This window comes from Myotis brandtii, unplaced genomic scaffold, assembly GCF_000412655.1.
Source record: "Myotis brandtii unplaced genomic scaffold, ASM41265v1 scaffold621, whole genome shotgun sequence".
In the NCBI taxonomy this organism is placed as follows: Eukaryota; Metazoa; Chordata; class Mammalia; order Chiroptera; family Vespertilionidae; genus Myotis; species Myotis brandtii.
Window position 1 is genome coordinate 1,937,472 of NW_005370372.1, and position 25,423 is coordinate 1,962,894.

The 25,423-nt window shown below is 34.5% G+C and overlaps 1 protein-coding gene across 1 annotated transcript in view; it reads left to right on the forward strand.

The window, feature by feature from the left end:
* Positions 1-25,423, forward strand: part of SEMA3E (sema domain, immunoglobulin domain (Ig), short basic domain, secreted, (semaphorin) 3E) — a 221,242-nt gene that overhangs the window by 183,276 nt on the left and 12,543 nt on the right. Inside the window, exons 9-16 of the mRNA XM_005880034.2 lie at positions 447-516; positions 4,030-4,174; positions 6,509-6,731; positions 9,101-9,192; positions 11,622-11,663; positions 13,862-14,028; positions 17,824-17,891; positions 19,248-19,387. Coding sequence (XP_005880096.1) covers positions 447-516; positions 4,030-4,174; positions 6,509-6,731; positions 9,101-9,192; positions 11,622-11,663; positions 13,862-14,028; positions 17,824-17,891; positions 19,248-19,387 — 947 coding nt within the window. The remainder of the gene's footprint in view (positions 1-446; positions 517-4,029; positions 4,175-6,508; positions 6,732-9,100; positions 9,193-11,621; positions 11,664-13,861; positions 14,029-17,823; positions 17,892-19,247; positions 19,388-25,423) is intronic.

The following is a 25,423-nucleotide window of genomic DNA, read 5'->3' on the forward strand; positions in this document are numbered from 1 at the left end:
ACATGGATGTGAGAGATGAGAGAGATACATCAGTTGGTTGCCTTCCACATGTGCCCTGACCCTGACCCAGGCCAGTGAATGAGCCTGCAACTGAGGTACATACCCTTGTCTGGGAATCAAACCGGTGACCCTTTGGTCCAAAGGCTGATACTCTAACCATAGAGAAAACCATCTAGGGGCAAGTTTCTGTTCTTTTCATTTTGACCAGCTCTACAGAGTTACAGGACCAAAGAGAGACCCTCTCATTAGCGAGGTAGCACTGCTTAGTCCTTCCTTGAAGCTCAGCTCAAAGTCATGCTGAACAGCCAAGTGTTTCACTCTGTTGGGATTTGGTCATTGTTGTATGGCCGTACATGAAAATTTATATCAGACAATCTATAATGATTTTCTTTACATGCAAAGAGGACTAAAAATACTAAGTAATGTAATGCTCTTTAATTTTTCAGAGGATGTTTTTCTGCTGCATACCAGAGATCATAAGAACCCACTGATATTTGGACTCTTCAACACTACCAGGTGAGAAATCTGTATGGTCAATAAAAGCATTCTGAAACAAAATGTGCCTTCCTCTTTGCTGTGTATCTTACTTGGAAATACGATTGACCTGTTGTCTTTCTCATTTCTCTTTGTTATCCTATGTTTACAATTGTTCTTTCATTTTTAAAGCCACTATCTCAATCCAGATCCTTATTTGTTTTTTAATCCTCACCTGAGGATATTTTTTCCATTTCTTTTTAGAGAGAATGGGAGAGAGAGAGGGAAAGACAGAGAGAAATACCAATGTGAGAGAAACACATCTATTGGTTGTCTCCTGCACGAGCCCTGACCAGGGCCTAGGCCGGGGAGGAGCCTGCAACCGAACCCAGGACCCTTTAGTCCACAGGCCAATGCTCTATCCGCTGAGCCAAACCAGCCAGGGCAGATCCTTACTAGTTTTTGTTTGAAGTATCCCAGCATCTTCCTATGCACAGTATCCTAATTGTTTCCCCCTCTGATCCACAGCAAAGTGTTTTCCTCACGTAGTTTATAAGATATGCGTTCCATGCTATAGAGCAGTGGTTCTCAACCTTCCTAATGCCACGACCATTTAATACAGTTCCTCATCTTGTGGTGACCCCCAATTTCATTGTTACAAATTGAACATAATTAAAGCATAGTGATTAATCACAAAAACAATATGTAATTATATATGTGTTTTCCGATGGTCTTAGGCGACCCCTGTGAAAGGGTCCTTCGACCCCCAAAGGGGTCGTGACCCACAGATTGAGAACCGCTGCTATAGAGTCTAGGATACATTTTTATTGAGGTATCATTGGTTAATAATAGCATGTAAGTTTCCGGTATACCCCATTATAATTCAATATCTGTATGCATTACAAGTCTAATTTTCACCCATCACCATATTTGACCCCCTTTACCCAGTTTGCCCTACTCTTTCCTTTCCCCTCTGGTACTCACTAATCGGTTATCTGTATCTATGAGTTTGTTTTCAACTCATTGTTTGTTCATTTGTTTCTTTTTTGTTCCACATGAGTAACCTCATATGGTTTTTGTCTTTTTCTGTCTGACTTCTTTGTGAATTTGATTCCAATGGCAAGGAAACAAATAGGATAGTTCTTTTAATTATCATATAAAATTTTCCATGTCAGATTTTCAAAGCTCTCTATCAACTGTTACCCACTCAGCTTTGGAACTCTTTCCTCCAAGCTCTCTGATGCTACGTTGACAGAATCCCAGTGTCTACTTTATTAGTTCCCATCATAGGGTTTTATTTATCCACTTCTCTTGCTTCAAACAACTTTCTATTTCAATCCTTGTCGATTTTCACCTTCAAGAAAGAGTCCTTGTGCCCTGGCCGGTATGGCTCAGTTGGTTAAGCTTTGTCCCATTCACCAAAAGGTCACTGGTTTGATTCCCAGTCAGGGCACATGCCCGAGTTGCTGGTTTGATCCTCAATAGGGTGGGTGCAGGAAGCAGCAAATCAATGTTTCTCTCACACATAAAGGTTTCTCTCTCTCTCCTTCTCCCTTCAAATCTCTCTAAAATCAATAAAAACATATTTTTTTAAAAAAAGAAATAGTCCTTCTTTCTTACTCACAAAGCATGTTATTCATCCTTTACTCTGGTTGTCCTACTTCTATGTAGAGTCACAGAGAACACATGTTTGAAATTTGCCTTCTATATTTTAATTTAAATAAGCTGCTCATGTTTAGGGCTTATAATCTATTATTTTTCATTTTTATGTTTTTATATTTGTATGATTTGAAGAGTGCTGGGAAAATGAATCAAATAGTTGTTCACACATGCTGATACATGCATGAAAAAATATTATTAGAATCAGTTTGGTGAAAGTACATATATAATTTTCCAAGTGTCTTTCCAAATAAGGCAGAGTGTAGGTAAGATGACTAGAATGAGAAATAAAGACTACACCTCAATTCTCCAGAAAGGGATCAGATGATATAACTTACAGTTTCTTTTTTTTTTTTGCATTGCATTAGCCTTAAACTGAGATCTAATCGTGTTTAACTTATTTGCTTAGTGTCTCTCCACAAAGCTGTCATTTAGTTTTTAGCAGGTGATTTCATATGCTTACTCTGAAAAAAAATAAATAGTAAAGCTCTTTGGACAAGTTTCCTGCTATTGTAAGGAGACCTTTTCTTCAACAGAGAAACATGGAAACAATTTTGCTATCAATTGTTCCTTGATGCAAAGAAAAGTGGTTAATATAGATTGGTAGCTATCACAGCCCATAGAAAATTCATAACTTTTTAGAACTTCATCTTCTCCCTTAAGCTAGTGCAGAATTTATGCATTGCATGATAATTCCATGGTTTTATGTGATAAATACAAACTATAGAATAATCAGTATAGTTTTCTATGATCTAGTATGATCAGTTTGTAAGCTACTTTCCTAAATGATAGCATAATAGGTCTGTCTAGATTTCAAAGATAAGACATTATTTTCTTCCATAATTTCAATGTTGACTATTCAATAAATACATAAATCAAAGAAAATGATTTCCCAGCTGTTACCTAACGTAAGGGTTGATATTCGTAGCATGGTGATCAAAGGTTTATTGCCACATGAGTTGGGAGACTATCTCTGTTTTTCTCACTATCATAGGCATTTCCAATTGCTTCAAGGTGTGTTATAAAAGGTGTGAATTGATGTCCTAAGACAGTAACATAACTGCTGTTCTGCAGGTGTCTCAGAGTGTAGGAACTGTTCTATTTATAAAGAACTTTGCATCTTGCAAAGCACTTTCACAAACATTATTTTGATTCTCACAATAAGGGGGCTGGGGAAATGTGAAAATTTATGCAGGTCATGCAAACTAAAGAAAAGGGTCAAATTTTTAAAGCACATCATTTAAAAATGTACTTTTGTAGAATTTTATTACATTGTGCCCCCCGTAAAACTTGTCATAGTTAGTCAACTGCTATCATTATGTCTTGCAAGTAGAAATTTTTATCTAGAAAATAATTTCAATTGCTGCTAGTTTTGAAGGTAAAGAATCTGGGCTCTATATAATTTAAATAAATTTTCTACAAATTAATCTAGTTTAGTCCAGTCATCTTTCTACTCTAGCATTGTTTTGGAATATGGAATAACATACAAGGATATGAAACCTTAAAATGAATAATTCAACTTGGGAATGAATCTTTTAAAATATTAACTTTAAAATATTAATCTTTTAAATATTAAAACAAAGAATTATCTTTCTTAATAAAAATGATGAAACAAAATATAAAATTTAATAATAACAAAGTGAAGTGACACAACTATGTCTTTTATGATTCTAATAATGTCATTTTCAATTTATTATAAAAATAAGCATAGAAATATTGTTTTAGAGTTTTAATACTTGAAATATTGCAATAGTAAATATTTCTAGAATATTCGATGCTTAAGTGATTGACATTTCTTACCCAAAAGACTTTATTCTTATCTATGTAGTCTAGAGAGTTTGACTAGGTAACCTCCTAGTCAGTTCCATAATAGTAATCATCTTTTATTTTTTTCAGCAATATCTTTCGAGGACATGCTATATGTGTCTATCATATGTCTAGCATCCGGGCAGCTTTTAACGGACCCTATGCACATAAGGAAGGACCTGAATACCACTGGTCACTCTATGAAGGGAAAGTTCCTTATCCAAGGCCTGGTTCTGTAAGTTTGGGCATTTAATGGAGTATTCTTATTTTTTAAAGGCTTTTAGTAATATTTTGTTCACTGTTTCAGATGTTTTACAAAACTTTGCATGACACAGTTAAATCCTACACCTAAAATACATTTCACCACTTTAATGGCAAAGAAAAATCACTTCTTATTTCTAGTTGTGTCCTTGTTATTTAAAGGAAAGAATCTATGATGGGTACATCTTAGCAGGATGATGAACTATGTATTATCATTGACATTTTGGCTAAGTAACCCCAACTAACATTTTCTCTTTAAGGGTACTGGTGAACACAGAAACATCCCATCAAAGGAGCATAGCATTCCTCCCAGCCTCTTCAGAAGAATTAGGGCCACATGTAATTTCCAAGCAGGAGACATTTTTGTATTCTAATATTTGGGTTCTAAGTTCCCTAGGCCAAATGTTCTCCTAGATCAGCGGTTCTCAACCTGTGGGTCGCGACCCCTGAAAATACATCCTGCACATCAGATATTTACATTACAATTCATAGCAGTAGCAAAATTACAGTTATGAAGTAGCAACAAAAATAATTTTATGGTTGGGGGTCACCACAACATGAGGAACTGTATTAAAGGGTCACGGCATTAGGAAGGTTGAGAACCACTGTTAGATTCTCACATTAGTATATCTAAATGTAGCTTTTTCTCTGCCTCTTCAGGACCCTCAGCATCTCATTTACCATTCTTGCTGGCTCCTAGAAAAAAAGTGTCAATGCAAAGAGGTGTAGAGAACAGGAAGTTCCACCGCCTGCCTCTGAACCGGTGCTACCAAGATTCCCCCTCACCAGCCATTCAGCTTATGTGCTTTTAATTGCACACATATCTGAAACCGATGATGGCAATGGTGATGGTGATGATGATGATGATGATTTTTGTATCAAGTATCCTGTGTGCAACTATGATGGGCAAATGTATGATCGTTTTATGTGCTATGTGAGCCATGCCGAGCACTTAATTTGTCAGCGAGTCAAAATCTGTTCTTTTAGGAGCAGCTGGTGAAAACCCCTCACTATGCTGATTCCACAAGTACTTGCAAGTCAAGTAGAAATCTTTCTGCAGGGCCAAAATCCAAAGTGGAAACAAACCTTACCTCCATTAACAAGTGTAAGGCTTTGCCATTTCAATCACTCCCTCTCACTAGCTTAAAATTATGGCTTCCAGTAAGATATAAACTATATTTTATTTCACTCTATTGATTGAAATTACAATTTAAATGGAGAAAACCCACTCCTGTGGCTTTGCTGGAAATGCTTCTTGCAACCACATGGTATTAAAGGAGATTTGGAGGAAGTGACTGGTTACTGAATCGCTTCCAGGCTGGTCCAAAATGTTTCCAATTATTTATCATGAAAGTATACACTCAAGTGAAAAATTCAGGCCAAATTAAGAAATGTGGCCTCAATTTTTAAAACAAACCGTTAAAAAATGCCCTCTTTGCAGAATCTGATTACTAAACTACTGTATTTATACTGTAAAGTGGAAAATTTTTATCAAGATAATCATTGCAATTGCTGCTGATTCTGGAGGAAAATATGCAAAATGAGGGAGCGCATAATGACAAGCATGATTCAACAGCTAAAGGTATTCCAAGAAGTAACCGAAGGTGCTGCTGTTCGTTTATTTTTAGAGGCAGTGATTAAGGAACTGAGACGTGTGTTAGCAAATATTTCTGGCTTTCTCAATTTATTCTGTCTAATCCATTCAAAATAATACAAATTCATACAGATTATAGGAGAACAGAGGGGTTTTTTCTTAACCAATCATGATGGAATTTGAATAGGTTTCTGTGTTACAGCACTAAATTCTATAGTCAGTGAGCCAATTGAAGCCATCACCAATCATATCATCGTAGTCTCCAGAATGGGAAAGCTATTTTGTGCTGTTGTGATCCTTAATTTGGGGAGAAAAAGATTTTTTGCTTTGCTCTGAACGATGCATTACCTTCACATTTTAATTTGCACTGTGAAAAAGTTAATTTCAGAAAACAGGGAAAATAACTACAATATTTATGATGTTATACATTTTTACCACCTTCAAACTAAACCAGGATTAAATATACTTTACTTTTCCAGGATTTCACTATTCTCTGTGTATTTCTAGTGTTGTATGTTTAAAATAATTTGTAATCTCCTTGCAATTTTTAATGTAGATTTCATTTCTGTAATGAAGAATATATCCTTACTAGATGTTTCTAAATGCACAGTTAGTCAAGCATATACAGTTTTTCTAATTCTTTTCATAAATTGATTTTAAATTTGCTTTTTAGGTTTAAGGTCAAAAAAATAATCTCATCCACTTGTATTTTAGTGTGCCAGCAAAGTGAATGGAGGGAGGTACGGAACTACGAAAGACTATCCCGATGATGCTATCCGATTTGCAAGAAGCCATCCACTTATGTACCAGCCCATAAAACCTGCCCATAAAAAGCCAATACTGGTGAAAACAGATGGAAAATATAACCTGAAACAAATAGCAGTGGATCAAGTAGTAGCGGAGGATGGCCAATATGATGTCTTATTTATTGGGACAGGTAAAGAGATTAGAAAGACTCAGAGATAATCAATAACATTATTAATATTTTAAAATTTATCTTTATTATTGAAGGTATTACAGATGTCCCCCTTTCCCCCCCCCATTGACCCACTCAACATTATTAATTTTAAACTACCTAACATTTTTTAAACTACCTATCAAAAAAAAAAAACTCCTTTTGATCCATTAGCCTATTACACACTGCTTATTTGCTGCAATGGAAGAGAGGATTTGGGGCAGTTACAGCACCTAATTTGTGATACATGGTCGATACTTAATACATTTAAACAAATGAATACATGAAGGAACAAATCACTGGTGTTAGTAAACAATGTTGGTTCCAAGTAGAACTTCTCATAGAGGGCGTAAGGGCTGTATGTAGATGGTTCTCTTGTCATTTCCCAGGTCTGTTGCCAACTCTGGCTGCTTGGTAACATCTCATGATTTTTTAAACATTTGGGACAATCATTTCACCTAAACCTATAATCACAGCAATGTTTATCAGGCCCTATCAGAATCAACCATTTGTACCCAACAGGCCAAGTGTTACTCATAATGGGGGTAAACTTTTAGACCAAAGCTATAATATTCTGCATTAATAAAATAAACTGTAACAAAAATGCTAAAAGTAAAATTTCAAGTAAATATAAAATTACAATTAATGCCATACATTAGATTTAGCTTGTGGAAGAGAACTTGGAATCTTTTAGCACCCAGAGTAAGATGTAGCAAATTCTGTCAAGTACTTTAAAATTCTATAGTCATTTAAAAAGCTTCTTAAATGATCGATTCTTTCTTTTTTCATACTCATCATAGTAACTGCTACCACAGTTGCTATTTAGAAGAGTAAGCATTCTACATACATAACTCTAATCAAAGACGTATTATGTTAAAGAGACATTGCATATGACCAGATCAGGAACTGGGGTCTGATATGAATATTGGTACTTGAGCTTTTGCAGCCATATTCTTTGAAAAAAGGCAAACATTTAAGTAAGGAAACATTCATCTAACTTCCACAAATGGATCTCTGGTGCTGGCTATGTTTTATCCATTTATTTTAGGAGAGTAATCTTAATAATATGCTCTGCAGTGTGGGATCAAGATTAACAAAGCCTCACATTTCTTTAACAAACTTAAAATTACCTGGCCATGAATTCAGTCATAGTGACATCCAACAGAGAAAGAGAAAGAAAGAAAGAAAGAAAGAAAGAAAGAAAGAAAGAAAGAAAGAAAGAAAGAAAGAAAGAAAGAAAGAAAGAAAGAAAGAAGAAAGAAAGAAAAGAAAATGAAGGAAGGAAAGAAAGAAAGAAAATTCATTCTATAAGCAAGATCATATTTGATAAAATTAATCATGGAAAAAAGTATGTTATTTTTAAATTCCTGGAAAGTAGTCCAAGAACGTTTTTAGACATACTTTCTTGTTAGATTAACCAAAGCTATTTGAAAGGATTTCAGAAATATCAGGAATGTACTTATGTTATCATGCAAACCATGTTTAACTCAAAGATATAATCATATTGTACCACAGCTTTTCAACATAAAAGAACATATTTAATGAATGTGTGAGGAAAAGCCCACAAATGATAGTTATTTTCCCAAAAAATTTCCCAGGCACATGCTTTAATATTCTCTAGCTATCTACTTATCTATCTATAGAGAGAGTCCTTATTGCAAAATCACTAGTGGCAAATTAATAATTTAGTTTCATCTTTGTTTTTGCTTGATGTAATAATTGTGGGATATTTATGGAATATGCTTGGCCTTACAATTTATGATTACTTGTATTCCTTTTAGTATACAATACAGGTAATTATTATTTGTTTTATTTTAATCAAATATTATTAACCTAAATATGAGTTGATAAGTTTTGAACAAGTTGTTAAGTACCACAGAAATTCTTAGATCAGTAATTCCAAAGTGGGTCTTTTTCTGATTTATTTTCAGCACTACACCAAATTATTTTTACAGGCAAATGAGTGTTGTATTGACTTTTTCATTGTAAATAACAAGTGCAGAATATCAGGAATAATAAAAATAAGCTATAATTTAAAATGTGAATATAAATTTGCAAAATTATTGATAATTATGGAAGCTAAATGATTAGTGTCAGAGGGCTCATTATACTACACTCTCAATAGTGTGTACTTGACACTTTTCTAATAAAAGTGTGTGTGTGTGTGTGTGTGTGTGTGTGTGTATCTCCATAGTGTGTTGGTCCCTAAGATTTAAAGTAAAGTTTCTTACCAGAAATGTAGGTTCAGGTAATGAGTTTTCCTTCATCACATATGGTTTTGAATTGTTTGAAGACTAAATGTGACAAAACTTCTAGTTTATCTCTCTCTCTGTCCCTTTTTTCCCATACAGATAATGGAATTGTGCTGAAAGTAATCACAATTTACAACCAAGAAACAGAATCAATGGAAGAAGTAATTCTAGAAGAACTTCAGATATTCAAGGTATTTTTAGTAAAAATAATTCAGCCAACATTTATCCATTGCAGACAATTCCAAGTGAGTTGTAAATAGAAAAGACATTATGTCAATTTTTTTTCTAACAAATATGTTGTGGATTTGGAGTGATTTGAAGTGAGGAATGATTTAAAATCCTGGTGCATCTATTTTATTTTCAAAGACTTCAAATAAAGAGGCCAGTAATTACCTAACATGAGAAGAATTTTAATGCATGGAGTGTGACTTAAAGAAATAACGCTTAAACCACATATGAATTCCAGAATGATTATTGCAAAGTTTCATCTTGTACAAATGTATAGTAAAAACTGACAACTGAAACACAACATTAGGTTTTATACTGGGGACACTGTGGTGTGATAAGCACATTATAGCATATCAATTACACAGAATTTACTAAAAAAGGAAAAAATTCAAAATGGTAATGGAAAGATTAGACATGATAATACAATTGTATATATGCACACACACACACAGAGTCAAGTCTCAATATTTGTGGCAGTTATATTCTTTAAAGAGACCGTAAACACTGAATTAGTAACTACTGATCATTGCTCCTAGGGAAATATTGATTAGGTTCCCATGAGTCTCCAGTCACAACTGTTTGTCAACTGATCAATATATAATGTGCGTTTTTTATTTAAAGCCCCCTTATTTAGTGTATACTGTTGGTAAGTTAGCACTGAGCCTGTGGCCCATAGCACATAACTTATGCCTGAACAAAGTTAATTTAACACACGTATTTTCTCTATAAGGCACAACACAGCCTTTTGTAGCTTAGGAACCCTAGAGAGCACTTCAGCACTATGTTTAAGGGCCATTTTAAACATTGAAATCACCAACAAAAAGCACAAAAATGTGAAAAACGTAGCAACAAATAAACCATGAAAAGGACGCTTGTTTACAATGTGAGAGCTGAACCTAGAAGGCAGCTTGGATCAACCTCAGCTGGGACTGCACATTGGGCAATGCAACTTTTTGCCTCACTGCGTGCACATGTCCCTGAATGACTGCAGAACACCACAAATATTGATATTGAGGTTACAAATAAGTTTCAGCAAGTAGGCAAATTTGCAGACACACAATCTATACATAATGAAGAATGATTGGTTGTCTATGTATGTAATGAACATATATCAAAATATTTTATGGATGAAAAACAGTTCATTTCACCCTGGCTGTCTTGGAGATTAGATTCCCCATAACTAAACCCAAACCTAAACATGTTTCTGTTTCAACCAGCTCAGCTATGCTATTGTTTATTTTTCATATTGGACCTCTATGTAAGAATTCATTTCACATTAGAGACCATAATGCTCATAGTAACAGCATCCACAACAGTGTCTTGTTCATATTAAACCTTAAGAAATATTGTTGCCTGAATGCATGCATACATGCATTTAGGATTCTATAGTTTAAAAAATTTTTTTAAATGACACATGAAATTTTCTCTTTCATAACATAATTCTTCTAAGGGAAATCATCCACAGAGTGAAACTCACCTGCCAATTGCTTCTCCACTTGCAGAATTGATCAGTTTTGTGGTATTCCTTAAAGACACTCTAGTCTTAATCACCATCCCTAGAATAACACATAGGTTCTCAAAGCTATGTTCTATGAGGGGTCCTCAAACTTTTTAAACAGGGGGCTAGTTCACTTGGAGGGCCGGACTATAGTTTAAAAAAAAAACTATGAACAAATTCCTATGCACACTGCACATATCTTATTTTGAAGTAAAAAAACAAAACAGGAACAAATACAATATTTGTATTTGCATGTGGCCTGCGGGCCGTAGTTTGAGGACGCCTCGTACTTTCACTGGTACAAGTCTAAAACATAGAGGTTATTCATCAAGTTCAAAGTATTCTGGGTTCATTATTATTAACCACAATAGCTCCAATTGAAAAGTATTTTGTTTAGGCTTGGGATAAGTCAATTAAAATAGGTTTATATCTATAATTATGTGACATTATTCCATAATTTTTACTAATGTTTTGGGTTTATTAGCAATAACACTTATTCAAAGACATAATAACTTTTACTTTTAATGATTCAACTACTTTTATAAGAAAAAACACTCTTACTTGATTGTTCTATTTAAAGATACTTGAGGTTCCAAAGCATGAATAATATTCAAATGCAAATATAAAAAGTACATTTCAGAACAAATGGTAAGCTGCTTAAATTATGCACTACTTTTCTCAGCTACATATCTGTCCCACTAGTTTAGAAAAGGTTTTTAAATAGAAAGCTGTATTTTAATATTGTATTTGTCTATCGATTTACTAAAATGAAAGCTATAGACTTCTTGGCATAGAACTCCTCACATATTATATGAATTTAGGTGATTGATAACCATAGTAAGGTATGTTCCTATATTTTCTTTCTGAAAAAGGAAACTTTTTTTAATTTTTCAGGATCCAGTTCCTATTATTTCTATGGAGATTTCTTCAAAGAGAGTAAGTTGTTTGTGTGTGTGTGTGTGTGTGTGTGTGTGTGTGTGTTTTCTATGTCTGAGTTAAAGTCAAAGGATAAAGAGCTTATATCTGAACATCTGCTTATATCTGAACAAGTTATAGTTTTATTCTGAGAAAAATATATAGTGATTCACATGTAATATATTTTCTTTTTAGACAGGTAGACTTGAATAGATTTACATATACAATTACAAGACATTATTCCATAAGTTCTCGCTAATGTTTTTTTCAAAAATAATAGTAACGCAAAAGGTTTGTACAGTGAAACACAAACCTCCCTTCCATTTTTTAAAATATATTTTTATTGATTTCAGAAAGGAAGGGAGAGGAAGAGAGAGATAGAAACATCAATGATGAGAGAGAATCATGGATGGGTTGCCTCCGGCATGCCCCACACTGGGGATGGAGCCTGCAACCCAGTCATGCACCCTGACTAGAATGGAACCATGACCTCCTGGTTCATAGACTGATGCTCAACCACTGGGCCATGCAATCCAGGCCCTCCCTTCCATTTCACTGATACTAGTTTCTGGTATAAATTTCTCATATACAGTTGCATATATTCTTCAAATTTATTAGTAAAATAACCTTTTATGTTTAGAAAAATGGGAACATGCAATGTTAATTTTTCTGCTACTTGTCCTTTTTACTTACCAACATATCTTTCAGTTTATTCCATGTCATTCTATGTATGTCTACATCACTCTTCTAAATGTTATATGTCAATGTACACTCTTGGTGGGAATGTAAATTAGTGAAGCTACTTTAGAAAAAAGTATGGAGGTTCTTAGAAAAATTAAAAATGGAGTTACCATATGTTTCAGTAATTCCATTTCTGGGTATATACCTGAAGAAAAGGAAAACACTATTTCAAAAAGATTTTTTTCACTCCCCTGTTCATTGCAGCATTATTTCCAATAGCCAAGACATGGAAACAACCAAAGTGTCCATCGAGGGAATGACTGGATAAAGAAAATGTGGTATACACTATGTGTTAGCATTTTAGAGAGTTCTGTCCATAAAAATATGGTTCAGCCATAAAAGAAGAATATCCTGCCATTTGTAATAGCATAAATGGTCCTTGAGGGCATTATGCTAAGTGAAATAAGTCAGAAAAAGACGTGGATACCATATGAACTCACTTAGATGTGAAATTTAAAAAAAAAAGAGCTTATAAGTACAGAGAACAGATTGATGGTTGCCAGAGGCATGGGGTGGGGGTGAGCAAAATGGGTGAAAGTGATCAAAAGGTATAAACCTCCAGTTATAAAATACCTAAGTCCTGGGGATATAATGTACAACATGGTGATTATAGTTAATAATGTATTGAATATTGGAAATTTTCTAAGAGAGTAGATTTTAAAAGTTTTCATCACAAGAATAAAAAAATTGTACCTATGTATGGTGAGGCATGTTAACTAGTCTTGTTGTGGTGACCAACTAGCAATATATATAAAAATAAATTATTACATTGCACACCTGAAACTAATGTAATGTTACATGTCAATGATATCAAAAAATTTTAAATGCAAAAATATACCATTTTTGTCCAGACAGAGTGGCTCAGTTGGTTGAGGATCATCCTGGGCACTGAAAGGTTGCCAGTTTGATTCCTGGTCAGGGCACATACCTGGGTTGTGGTTTGATTCCTGGTTTGGCACCTACAGAAGGCAAATGGTTCAATGTTTCTTTCTCATATGGATATTTCTCTATCTCTATCTCTATTTCTATTTCTATCTCTATCTCTATCTATCTATCTTTATCTCTCTCTCTTTACCTCTCTCCCCCTTCTTCTCTCTAAGCATGTCCTCCAGTGAGGATTTAAAAAAAATATAGTCCATTTTTTAATTTAATCTCTTACAAAACATGCCTATAGATCTTTTAAAAAGAATTATAATGTTAGGAGATGAAAGGGTCTCTCTACTTAGACAATGGATAAAATAAAAGTCAACTTCTTGAGAACTTTGAAACCACTCTAGCAATTTTGCTAGTTATGCATCCAAGTCTAAGTTTCATATCTTGGCGAAATTAAAGTACCGATGTTCCATTATCTATTGCAGTCATTTAAGTGAATATTCAAGGAGGTAATTGTGTATAAATATGAAAATCTTGGTGTAAGAGCTCAGTGAGAGTTCTGTCCATTAATTTCTTCAAGTGGCCTCTCTTCTTTGAATCTATAGCAACAGCTGTATATTGGATCTGCTTCTGCTGTGGCCCAAGTCAGATTCCATCAGTGTGACCTGTATGGAAGTGCTTGTGCTGACTGCTGCCTGGCTCGAGACCCTTACTGTGCCTGGGACGGCATATCCTGTTCCCGGTATTACCCAACGGGCATACATGCAAAAAGGTGAGACAGAGTCCTCGAATGTGTATTTCCCTGGTTTAGGAAAATGCTAACACATTTTTTTCTTCTGAACCCATTCCACAAAAATAACTATGTTTTTTTATTTAAATTAATCATTTAGTCATATTTTATTTATGAGTTTGAAAACTTAAATTTTTCCTGAAAATAACACCCATCAATATTGTGTAGAAGCTGGAGCTGAGCACACTACTAGATTTTTATTTTTCTACCCAGGTTTGAATCAACTCTTCCCCCTTCTGAAACTTTTGCTGTAAGACATGAAACCAGTTTAAAATGTGGGAATGGCAGGCCACCACACATGAGGGATTCAAAGACTTAAAAGGAAAATAAATAAATAAATTCTAAAATACATCCTGCATTTGCCCCATGTCCTCTCAACCAGCTGGTCTTCATTTATTTCATTTTGAAAGTGAATATTTTAACTACTAAGCAAATTCATGACCTGTATAATTAATGAAACATGTGACTTAATTCAACACAAATGAAAGGTACTTAAAGACTTCCAAACTCTAATGCCTACAGTTCAGCAAGGTCATTGCCACTTCTTAAAGAAGGTAAATCTCAAGATTCTTAGAAGAGGAGATCTTGAGGTGTAGCAAGTATTTTGAAGAATAAAAATTTTTCTTCACTCAAGCTCTATGAAATTCTTTGGGGTAAAATATACGGGAAAATATTTCTATTTTATTTAGAACAAGCAATTCTCTTTTTCTCCTAATAAAGTGACCAAAGATAATAAAAAACAAAAACATAGAACTATATACAATTCCCTTGCTGAAAAGCAATTTTTACAAACTTCAATTATTCTTACTCTTTCACTTTGGATTACTTTTCTTTAAATCTTTTTCAAAATTTAATTTAACCCAATTAATATAGTTGTGTTCTTTATAGGTTCACATATATAATAGAACCTCATTTAAAATAACTTGGTCACTAATTCAAAACTTTTGTTAATTTGGCCTTAGCTAAATTAACATTTCAATGAGTAAACGAAATGATATGATTAACAGAGAGTGAAAAGATGCTTTCAGAAGACTAAATAATAAACTAAATAATTTACCAACTCTATTAAAGAATCAAGCAAATTAATTGATTTTTTAAAAAGTATTATTCATATTTGAAAACCATTATTACAGATATATCCATGTTATTATTTGAATATATTATTTAATGGCTTATTCAACTCATAAGGGTTTGATACAAGTTTTGTAAACAAAAATGTTTACAAACCTTGTATCAAACCCTTATGAGTAACAAGGTTTTTTATTAGGCATTTAATAGTGATGAAGAACTTTAACTGAACCGTTTCCATTGGTAAGTATTTCTTGGTATATGGTACCTCTTATAAGGGTGGTACAACCAAAAGCTTGGTAGCATATTTAAAAAGGAGTGGACAAAAAGAGTCATTTAGAAAAAGTTAAATGAATGGGCAAAATTATAGGCAGGAAGGAGTGAAATGCTGGCGTCAGGAGCCGTGCTCATGAATGAATTAGTTCAGTTCAGTGACATGTAATGGAGATCTTTCAAGGGTGTCAGATTCTTTTGAACCATCACTCACCCCTGGAGGAGAACTTTTTGGATAAATTCCAGCACATGAAGGGAACATAGTTTGCTTTTATAGCAGATCATTTTGCTTCAGGCCTGGCTAGCAGCAGAAATTAAAAACTGGTCACTAAAATAAATACTTTTCTATTCATAGAGTGAAAATGAGTCAACAGAGGGGGGAAAAAAGATTAATATACAATCAAAACCACTTGTTTAAAATAGTTTTCCAAAATACACTAAAATTTATAGAGCTAAGTCTTTTTCTTCTCCTTGCTCTTGTAATTTGTCTATTTCCAGTGTTCTCTTAAAAAGTTTCTATGAGGCAAGATACATAAGGAAAATATGCAACCTTGAGAATAAAAGGCAACTTTGGATAACCTTTCTAAAACTCCTGAGCATTTACATTCCTTTTTAAGTGCTGAAATAAGGGACAGCTATATTAGGGGAGTATACAATGAATGAAAGCCTTATGAAATCTTTCTTTTAGAATGCATTTTTTTCAGTGATTTTAAACACATTTTTGCATGGTTAGTATTGACATTGCTTGTCTAGAATTATCTGGTTGGAGTTTCCTTTATTTTCATGTCACTTGTATAATACACATGACACAACATCATTTCTGCAAAGTGGGAACCATTTTTCACGTCAGTGATTTACTCTGCTCCATTATTCATCCATCATTGCTCACAACACTTTGTATTCCCAGTACCAAAGAAACACTCAGTGTAGTGAGCACTTAACAAAAGCAGCTAAAATCTCACCTAGAGCTGCCACCAGTTGTATAATAGCCGTGGATGTTAGTAGGAATTAATATAGAAGCATAAAAGTTTTTACTTTTGCTCTTTACTTGTTTGTCAAGCTTTATTTTCAGTTTAGCTCAATAGATTAATCCATGTGGCAGATTTAATCTTAACTTTGTAAAATCTTGGATCTGTAGATAAGGTTTGCTGATCAATAATTTTTATTTAAAAACAAAACATGCTTTTATACATAGGTCATAATTCTAAAAAATGATTAGAAGTGTTCATCTGCTCTAGCTTTCAACATAGGGAAGTACTTAAACAATTGTTGTTTAAGCAATGAGTTGTCAACTAAGATCTGAGCTCATATGTAAGAATGTACTCCATATCTTGAAATAATGTTCCATTATCATTATGGAGAGGCAGTGAAGGGAACCTAGAATGAAAAAAGAAGTTGAAACTAAAATAAGCTTTAGGTGTCAGACCAATTTTGTTTTACAAAGGAGGACACAGAGGACCAGAAAATGAAAGCGATATGTATAAGATCATATAGCATGTGAGTGGTGGCATTGGGATTTGAATCTGGTTCCCTTTTCCAAATTTTATCATTGCATATGGTTAAAGCTTCTCGTTGTCACTTAAGAAACCGCACCATCTCTCTGGGGTAAAACTTCTGCTTTGCCTTCTGTTTTCCCCACAGTTTTGGGGAAATGCCATGCTTTAGAGAAGTGGTATATTCTGCCTTTATGGAATAAACATGATTTTATATATATATATATTGAATTTTTCTATGATGTTATATAATGTTATAATATTTCAATTATATATCTAAACAGTCTGTAAAATATGAAACTATGCTAGAAGTGATTGTGATTCTAATAGACAGAATTTCAAGATATCCTCTTAAAAATGTGCAACACACCACCACATTGAATAGCAGCATATAATTTCTATATATGATGTCTGAATAAAAGAGTAAGTTAAATATGTTATTAGTTACCTTTTGATTAGCAACTGTGTTTGGACTGATTGATCATGATGCCTATAGAACAAAGTATTTGGATTCCAATACCATTTTTACATGTACTATTTTATAAAGGAGTTTTATGTATTTTTTACTCAAATACTCTGCTTCAAATTCTACTTCCTTTCTCTGCACACATGCCTTACCACCCAAGACCCTCATTTCAAATTAGACTTCTTATTGATCTAAATTTTTAATAAAATGAAAAGAGAACTTTCTTAAATTGATTCAGTATCCAGAATTCAAACTTATGTGAACATTTAAAGAATAATGTTATAAGGATCTTATCCAGTGAATAACATTCAATGGAAATATTGAGAACAATGAAACTCAGATTTTATCCTTGTTTTGTGTGACTGATCAATTTCTTTCAGTAGCAGAGTGCTACTTGAATCTTTAACGCACTTGGCTCTATTTTAAAGTCTGGAAAAATGGAAATCTGAACATCTAAATGCGTTTACTTTCTTTCAGGCGGTTCCGCAGACAAGACGTTCGGCATGGAAACGCAGCTCAGCAGTGCTTTGGCCAGCAGTTTGTCGGTAATCCATAGGAAATTGATTACTATGGGTTACTTACAATGTACATTGAAGAGATATCGCACATTTCTTAAAAGGGGTCCTTGTTTTCTTTGTGATTGATATATACAAGCCCAGTGTTACTGAAAGTATTCTTTTTTCTTCCATGCAGTTAAAATATGAACTTGACCTATAATCTTTTCTGATTCAGTAAATGTAGTTTTATATACTAGTACTACCACCATTTTTGTCAAGAGTGCTCTAATTTGTGTTAAGTTACCTACTAAGTTTTGGGATAGAATAAAGTAGAAGAACTTTGACTCTTTCGCTGAAGTAGAACAAGCTGAGAGCTGGGGTTGGCTGCGCAGATGTGGTTTTTGAGTAACAGGGGTAGGTAGGAACAGTGTTGCGGCTCTTCACACCCTGATGGTGGTTGGTGCACAGGCTGTACTTAGTGTCACCGGTTTCACCAGGAAGGAAGGGGCACCATGGTTGGAGACTAGAGGTGTTTATACACAGTTCTAGAGACTGTGGTCCAGTAGTAGCTTGATGGACCCTAAGCTGACTCAGGATTTTGTGCAGGACGTAAGTCTCTGAGAATATTGGCTAGAGAAAGGCGGATCTTAATCTTAGGGGTCAGTTTTAAAGGTGAGAACACAGGCATAGGGAAAAAGCCCTGGGATCTTGTTGTTGAATTTGACCTTGGTTAAAGCAACAAAAATTAAATCCACTTGCTTTTATTCCCCACTGCAGTGAGGTATACTTGCCTGTGTGCAAATTTGGGTTCAAGTTCAGTGGGAGCCCTTCTGATCCAAGATACAGTTTATAATCAAGAAGCTCTGGTTCACAAAATCCTTAGTTCAGTTTCATACCCTTTTCTTACTGCAGGAGCCCGATATCTGGAAAAATACAATCCCTTGTCAAGATGCCACTCACTCTGTGTTTACATAGAGCCCTATCACCTCGATTTCTGCTGTCTGCTTTTGTCTCATGTAACCGTGAATTGAGCCCTATGCCTTGCTTGAACATTTGTCGCTCACCTTTTCTTACCTTCCTTACTAAGCACTTGCCACTGATTTCCTATATATTTAACACTGATGATTAATTTAACACTGATGCATCCTTTTACTGTCTTCCTGATTGTCTTATCCTGTGAAACCAAACTCCCAGTTACTTCCTCCTGTCCCACCCAAAAACCTGCTGTGCCTTTAATGTCGAGATTTTGGTATCCCACTAACTCTAAAAAACTCATTTAAGTTACCTTGCGTTGAAATTAGCAATAAATGAGAGTTATTCGGGGCTCTAATGAATAATCTTTTAGAAATATTATTTACCAATAAAATCCAAGTCTCAAGGCTGATCTTAACATTCCTATTGTAGGGGATGCTTTGGATAAGACTGAAGAGCGACTGGCATATGGCATAGAGAACAACAGTACGTTGCTGGAATGCACTCCACGGTCTTTGCAAGCAAAAGTGATCTGGTTTGTACAGAAAGGACATGACACAAGAAAAGAGGAGGTAATTCAAAGCTGCACATTCACACCATGGTGTCTTTCATATAGTGAGCAATTAGCCAATAGATGATTATTTATTGGATGCTTAAAGAGAAACAGTCTTCTTATGCTATACATGTCATTTAAAAAGTGGGGTTATTTATTGTGTGTTTTATATCTATATATCAATTTCAAACACTTATACACATAGATTTTTACATACATCTGAATTAAATATAATGTAAATAAATTACATATACATATGTTTATATATATAATTTAGATACTGGAGGCTAGATTTTTATTCAGGAGGAACCTATAGCTTCATGATTTTAGTGCCATATTATCAAAATGATGCTCTTAACTTGTACCTCCCAAGGCAATGTTCTAGAAAAATAGCAAACTTAAACACCATTAACACTGTATCTTAGACTTATGGATAATCAAATTAAAACAACAACAATAGCAGTGGTATTAAACTGGTTGTTTGATAAAGCTGTTAAACATGTGTGACACATTGACGCTGGGGTTCCACTGTAGTCCACAGGGAACAAAAGAAAGGCATCAGCTCTTTTTATTAACCAGATTTAGTGGCGGAGCTTATATTTCCATAATCATTTAAATAATGAAAAGAACAATTTGGGCAACGTTTAGGAGGATAGCAGCATTGAAAACATACATACAGAATAGTCTGGAGGTAGTTACTAGATAAAAGAATGCAAGTCTAGGGAGCTGGTTGTTTATAGGAAGAGGTCAAGGGCATGAAGCAGAGAAACAGATAAAGCTTTGTTGATGTTCCCTCACCTAAAAAAAAAAAAAATCTTTGTTGATGTTGATTTAGGATTTGAGCTCAATTTTCACAAAAGTGGGGTTATAAAAATGGAGAATAGAAGAAAATTTGGTTACATTAACGGAGAATAGATGTTGGTGAATATTGGAGACGTGGTGCCTGGTAAAGAAAAGGTTGCCCGTTGAATGAGGGAAAGAAATTCTAGAGACCTGCCGTGGGACACCAGGGAGAGCTAATAAGTGCAGAATGGAGAGAGTGACTGAATGGAGTTTCCACCTCATTGTGGTGCTAGAGACCAAACATTTGTCATTGGAAGCCAACATTATTGATTCCAAATATAGAATACATTGACTTTTTATGCTTTTTTCCCTAGCCTATTGTGAAACTAAAAATCCAACATGACTTTGATCCAAAATTATACACTACATTCTGAAACATGATTACATTTGTAAATCCCAGGTTCCTAGTATAGCTATTACAGAGTAAGTCACCTCAACTTAACAAAGGCTCTAGAAATAATATAAAAAGAAAATCTGGCCATAACCAGTTTGACTCAGTGGATAGAGCGTCCGCCTGCAAAATGAAGGGTCCCAGGTTCGATTCTGGTCAAGGGCATGTACCTTGGTTGCAGGCACATCCCCAGTAGGGAGTGTGCAGGAGGCAGCTGATCCATGTTTCTCTCTCATCGATGTTTCTAACTCTCTGTCTCTCTCCCTTCCTCTCTGTAAAAAAATCAATAAAATATATTCCAAAAAAAAAGTTCAAGATGTGCTTACACAGTTAGCAAAAAAAAAAGGCAATCTGGAAAGGAGAATCCCCCTAAATTTTACGATGCCGTAAGAATAAATGCATATCCAAAATGTTATAGCACATTTCATTGAAGTAAATTGTTGATTTAGCACTAACATATTTTCCATTCCACAAATTTGAGGTGAAACTGGTTTTTAAATTCCATCATAACTCACTTGGCAATAGAGGACCTGAGAATATTCTGTAATTATCCAGTTGAATGGCTTCAGAAGTCAGAGAAGTAATTCTTTCATCAGTAGTTTTCTTCATTCAGATTATTCTGTTTCTAATCTGGAATTCACCATAAACTGTCTTATTTGGAAATCTTTAACAAATAATTTTGACATGCTGCATCCATCACAATGTTCATTTTTAAGCTTCTTTCTCACATTGTTGATATAATTTCTGATTTACCCATTTACCCATATTTTAGTCCCAATTTTCAACTACATTTAAGTAGCCCCGACTGATATATTCACTGATATTTAAATTTTTGAATGTACTTTCTTCATTAAAAGTTTAGCTATAAGAAATTAAGATAGAACTTAATTTCTATAGACATAGCAATCTGATTTATTCACAATCTAAAGTAAAAAAAAACACCCAAAATTGTTGACATCAACAGAAGCTGAATGTGTCTGCTATATACACAAACAGATGTGCCTTTTAAACATTTTGGAGTCTGTTTAGAGTATTTTTAAAAAGATTTTGAGTTCAGAGTTGTGTATAAAACTGTGTTTGTACTTATTACAGTTACTATGAGGCAGCTAAGATAATTATTTTATCAAATCTTGACCCTGGAAATGCTTTTGAGAGCACCCCAACTGTGGCCATCAAGGCTCATCATGCACACTGTAAGGCACAAGAATTCATTTTCTTGCAGTCAAATCAGAGTCTCTGTGAAAATTGATTGTCATATGTACATCTTCCTTTTACTGAACTGAAATTTTGAGTTTGGAGTATCTGCCTGCAATCCAATTTCAGCCCTTTGAAGTTACACAGACACACATATTCAGGCAGATATTTTTGTTGAAATGAATCTTTAAAAATGCTTTAGATAGCATCTAACAATTCAGTTGTCTAGTTTCTAAACTGGATTACTGCAATTTTCTCTTAAAAATGTACTTTATAGTTCCCTGCTTCCTTAAATGCCATATATGAAACATAATCTCTACACTTTTTATTTATTTCATAAATTTTTATTGAAAGTCTACTTTATTAGTACTTCATAAAGGAGCATTTTTCCTTGGCTTGATGACCTGGCTAATCATGGTGAGTCAGTTATTGTGATGTACAGAGGGAAAAGGCAGCAGAAAAGACTTGATAGATGGAGCTGTTCTTTAATGTGTGTCTGCTGCACACAGAAACCATGCTAGTGCCTTACCTTGTTATCCTTAGATCTCACAACTGCACATGAGACATAGTAATCCTCATCTTACAAATGCGGAAACTAAAAGAAGCAGAGCTCATAAACAGTCAGCATGGCCCATAAACATAGCTGGAAACAAAGCATAGCTCGTAAACAAAACTAAAAGAGCCATAGCTCGTAAACAAAGACAGACCCAAGATTTGGACCAGGTATTTCTGGCATTTTTAGACTATATCATTTTATTCTAAAAATGTATTTATAGATGAGGTCATTGAAACACAGACTTTCCTGATTACCCACAGCTAGTAAAGTAGATTCAAATACAGGTATCTATGTTCTTTAAACTAAACCACACAACCTTCTGAAATCAGAATTCTGAGTACAGTTTGGGATGCTTTGGGACATGGGCCAAATGGAAAACAGTTTACTGCTGAAGTTCTGGATTTTGATTTCTGAAAAAAATGCTCCTGGTGTCAGCTTGAAATGTATAGATACAGCTATAGATATAGATATATAGATGTAGCTATAGAATAGCTATATTTTTTTCCCATCAGAATTTAGTGGTACATACTGCTACAGCTTTGGTGCAAAGCCAGTAACATCATATTTAGATGTCTGAGAACCTGCCATTATCTTTATGTTCAATGGCACATTAACTGAAACATTTCCCACTCTAAGCATTAATACTAGGAGTCATTAGTATATGATATACACATCAATGTATTTCTAATCTTTTCAGACTTCTACTCTATGTCTGTTAGTAGAAGAACAATTCTGTGTCAAAATAAGTGTGTTCTATCATCATGTTTAGATGTCTGAGAACCTGCCATTATCTTTATGTTCAATGGCACATTAGCTGAAACATTTCCCACTCTAAGCATTAATACTAGGAGTCATTAGTATATGATATACACATCAATGTATTTCTAATCTTTTCAGACTTCTACTCTATGTCTGTTAGTAGAAGAACAATTCTGTGTCAAAATAAGTGTGTTCTATCATTTGAGTCTATGTAGATATAAAACTCAGAGCACTCTATCTCATTTTCTTGGGTTTATTTATTCATTTGCCTTATTCATTCATTTGAAACTTATTTATTGAGCATCTACCATAAAGCACCTACCACATATTTTGCTTTCATAGAACTTGTATTTTGGACAACAGAGAAAGATGATGATAATGACAACCAACAATACTACTAAATAATTATTATGATTAATGTATCAGATGATCCTAAGTAGGAAAAAAGATTAATGACAACCAACAACAATACTACTAAATAGTAATTATGATTAATGTATCAGATGATCCTAAGTAGGAAAATGCAAGAGAGATTACTTGCAGGGAGAGGTTGCAATTTTTTAAATGGGTGATCATGGAAGCTCACCAACAAAGTGATATTTAGAAGAAGACTTGAAAGAGGGGAGGTAATAGGCCACATGACCGCATTGGAGAACTTTTAGGACAATGGGAACAGATAGTATAAAGGCCCTTGAGGTACCAGTGCACCTGATATATTCCAAGAACATCAGGGTGAAGGGCAGTGTGGCTGGAGGGGAATGAGCACTAGGAAGACTAATAACTGTGAGTCATAGGGTAGGTAAAGGGCAGCTCAAGGAGGGATTTGTAAAATTTTATAGAGTGGCTTTATTGTTTGCTCTAAGTTAAGTAGAAAACCATTGGGTAGTTTTCAGCAGAGCCATGATATGATCAAAACTTGATTTTAAGAGCATCAGCTCATGCACTGAGGGGTCGCAGGTTTGATCCCTGGCCATAGTTGGTGTGTATGAGAGTGTCTCTCTCACCTCCCTCCTCTCTCTCTCTAAACAAAACTAAAAGAGCCATAGCTCGTAAACAAAGACAGACCCAAGATTTGGACCAGGTATTTCTGGCATTTTTAGACTATATCATTTTATTCTAAAAATGTATTTATAGATGAGGTCATTGAAACACAGACTTTCCTGATTACCCACAGCTAGTAAAGTAGATTCAAATACAGGTATCTATGTTCTTTAAACTAAACCACACAACCTTCTGAAATCAGAATTCTGAGTACAGTTTGGGATGCTTTGGGACATGGGCCAAATGGAAAACAGTTTACTGCTGAAGTTCTGGATTTTGATTTCTGAAAAAAATGCTCCTGGTGTCAGCTTGAAATGTATAGATACAGCTATAGATATAGATATATAGATGTAGCTATAGATATAGCTATATTTTTTCCCATCAGAATTTAGTGGTACATACTGCTACAGCTTTGGTGCAAAGCCAGTAACATCATATTTAGATGTCTGAGAACCTGCCATTATCTTTATGTTCAATGGCACATTAGCTGAAACATTTCCCACTCTAAGCATTAATACTAGGAGTCATTAGTATATGATATACACATCAATGTATTTCTAATCTTTTCAGACTTCTACTCTATGTCTGTTAGTAGAAGAACAATTCTGTGTCAAAATAAGTGTGTTCTATCATTTGAGTCTATGTAGATATAAAACTCAGAGCACTCTATCTCATTTTCTTGGGTTTATTTATTCATTTGCCTTATTCATTCATTTGAAACTTATTTATTGAGCATCTACCATAAAGCACCTACCACATATTCTGCTTTCATAGAACTTGTATTTTGGACAACAGAGAAAGATGATGATAATGACAACCAACAATACTACTAAATAATTATTATGATTAATGTATCAGATGATCCTAAGTAGGAAAATGCAAGAGAGATTACTTGCAGGGAGAGGTTGTAATTTTTTAAATGGGTGATCATGGAAGCTCACCAACAAAGTGATATTTAGAAGAAGACTTGAAAGAGGGGAGGTAATAGGCCACATGACCGCATTGGAGAACTTTTAGGACAATGGGAACAGATAGTATAAAGGTCCTTGAGGTACCAGTGCACCTGATATATTCCAAGAACATCAGGGTGAAGGGCAGTGTGGCTGGAGGGGAATGAGCACTAGGAAGACTAATAACTGTGAGTCATAGGGTAGGTAAAGGGCAGCTCAAGGAGGGATTTGTAAAATTTTATAGAGTGGCTTTATTGTTTGCTCTAAGTTAAGTAGAAAACCATTGGGTAGTTTTCAGCAGAGCCATGATATGATCAAAAC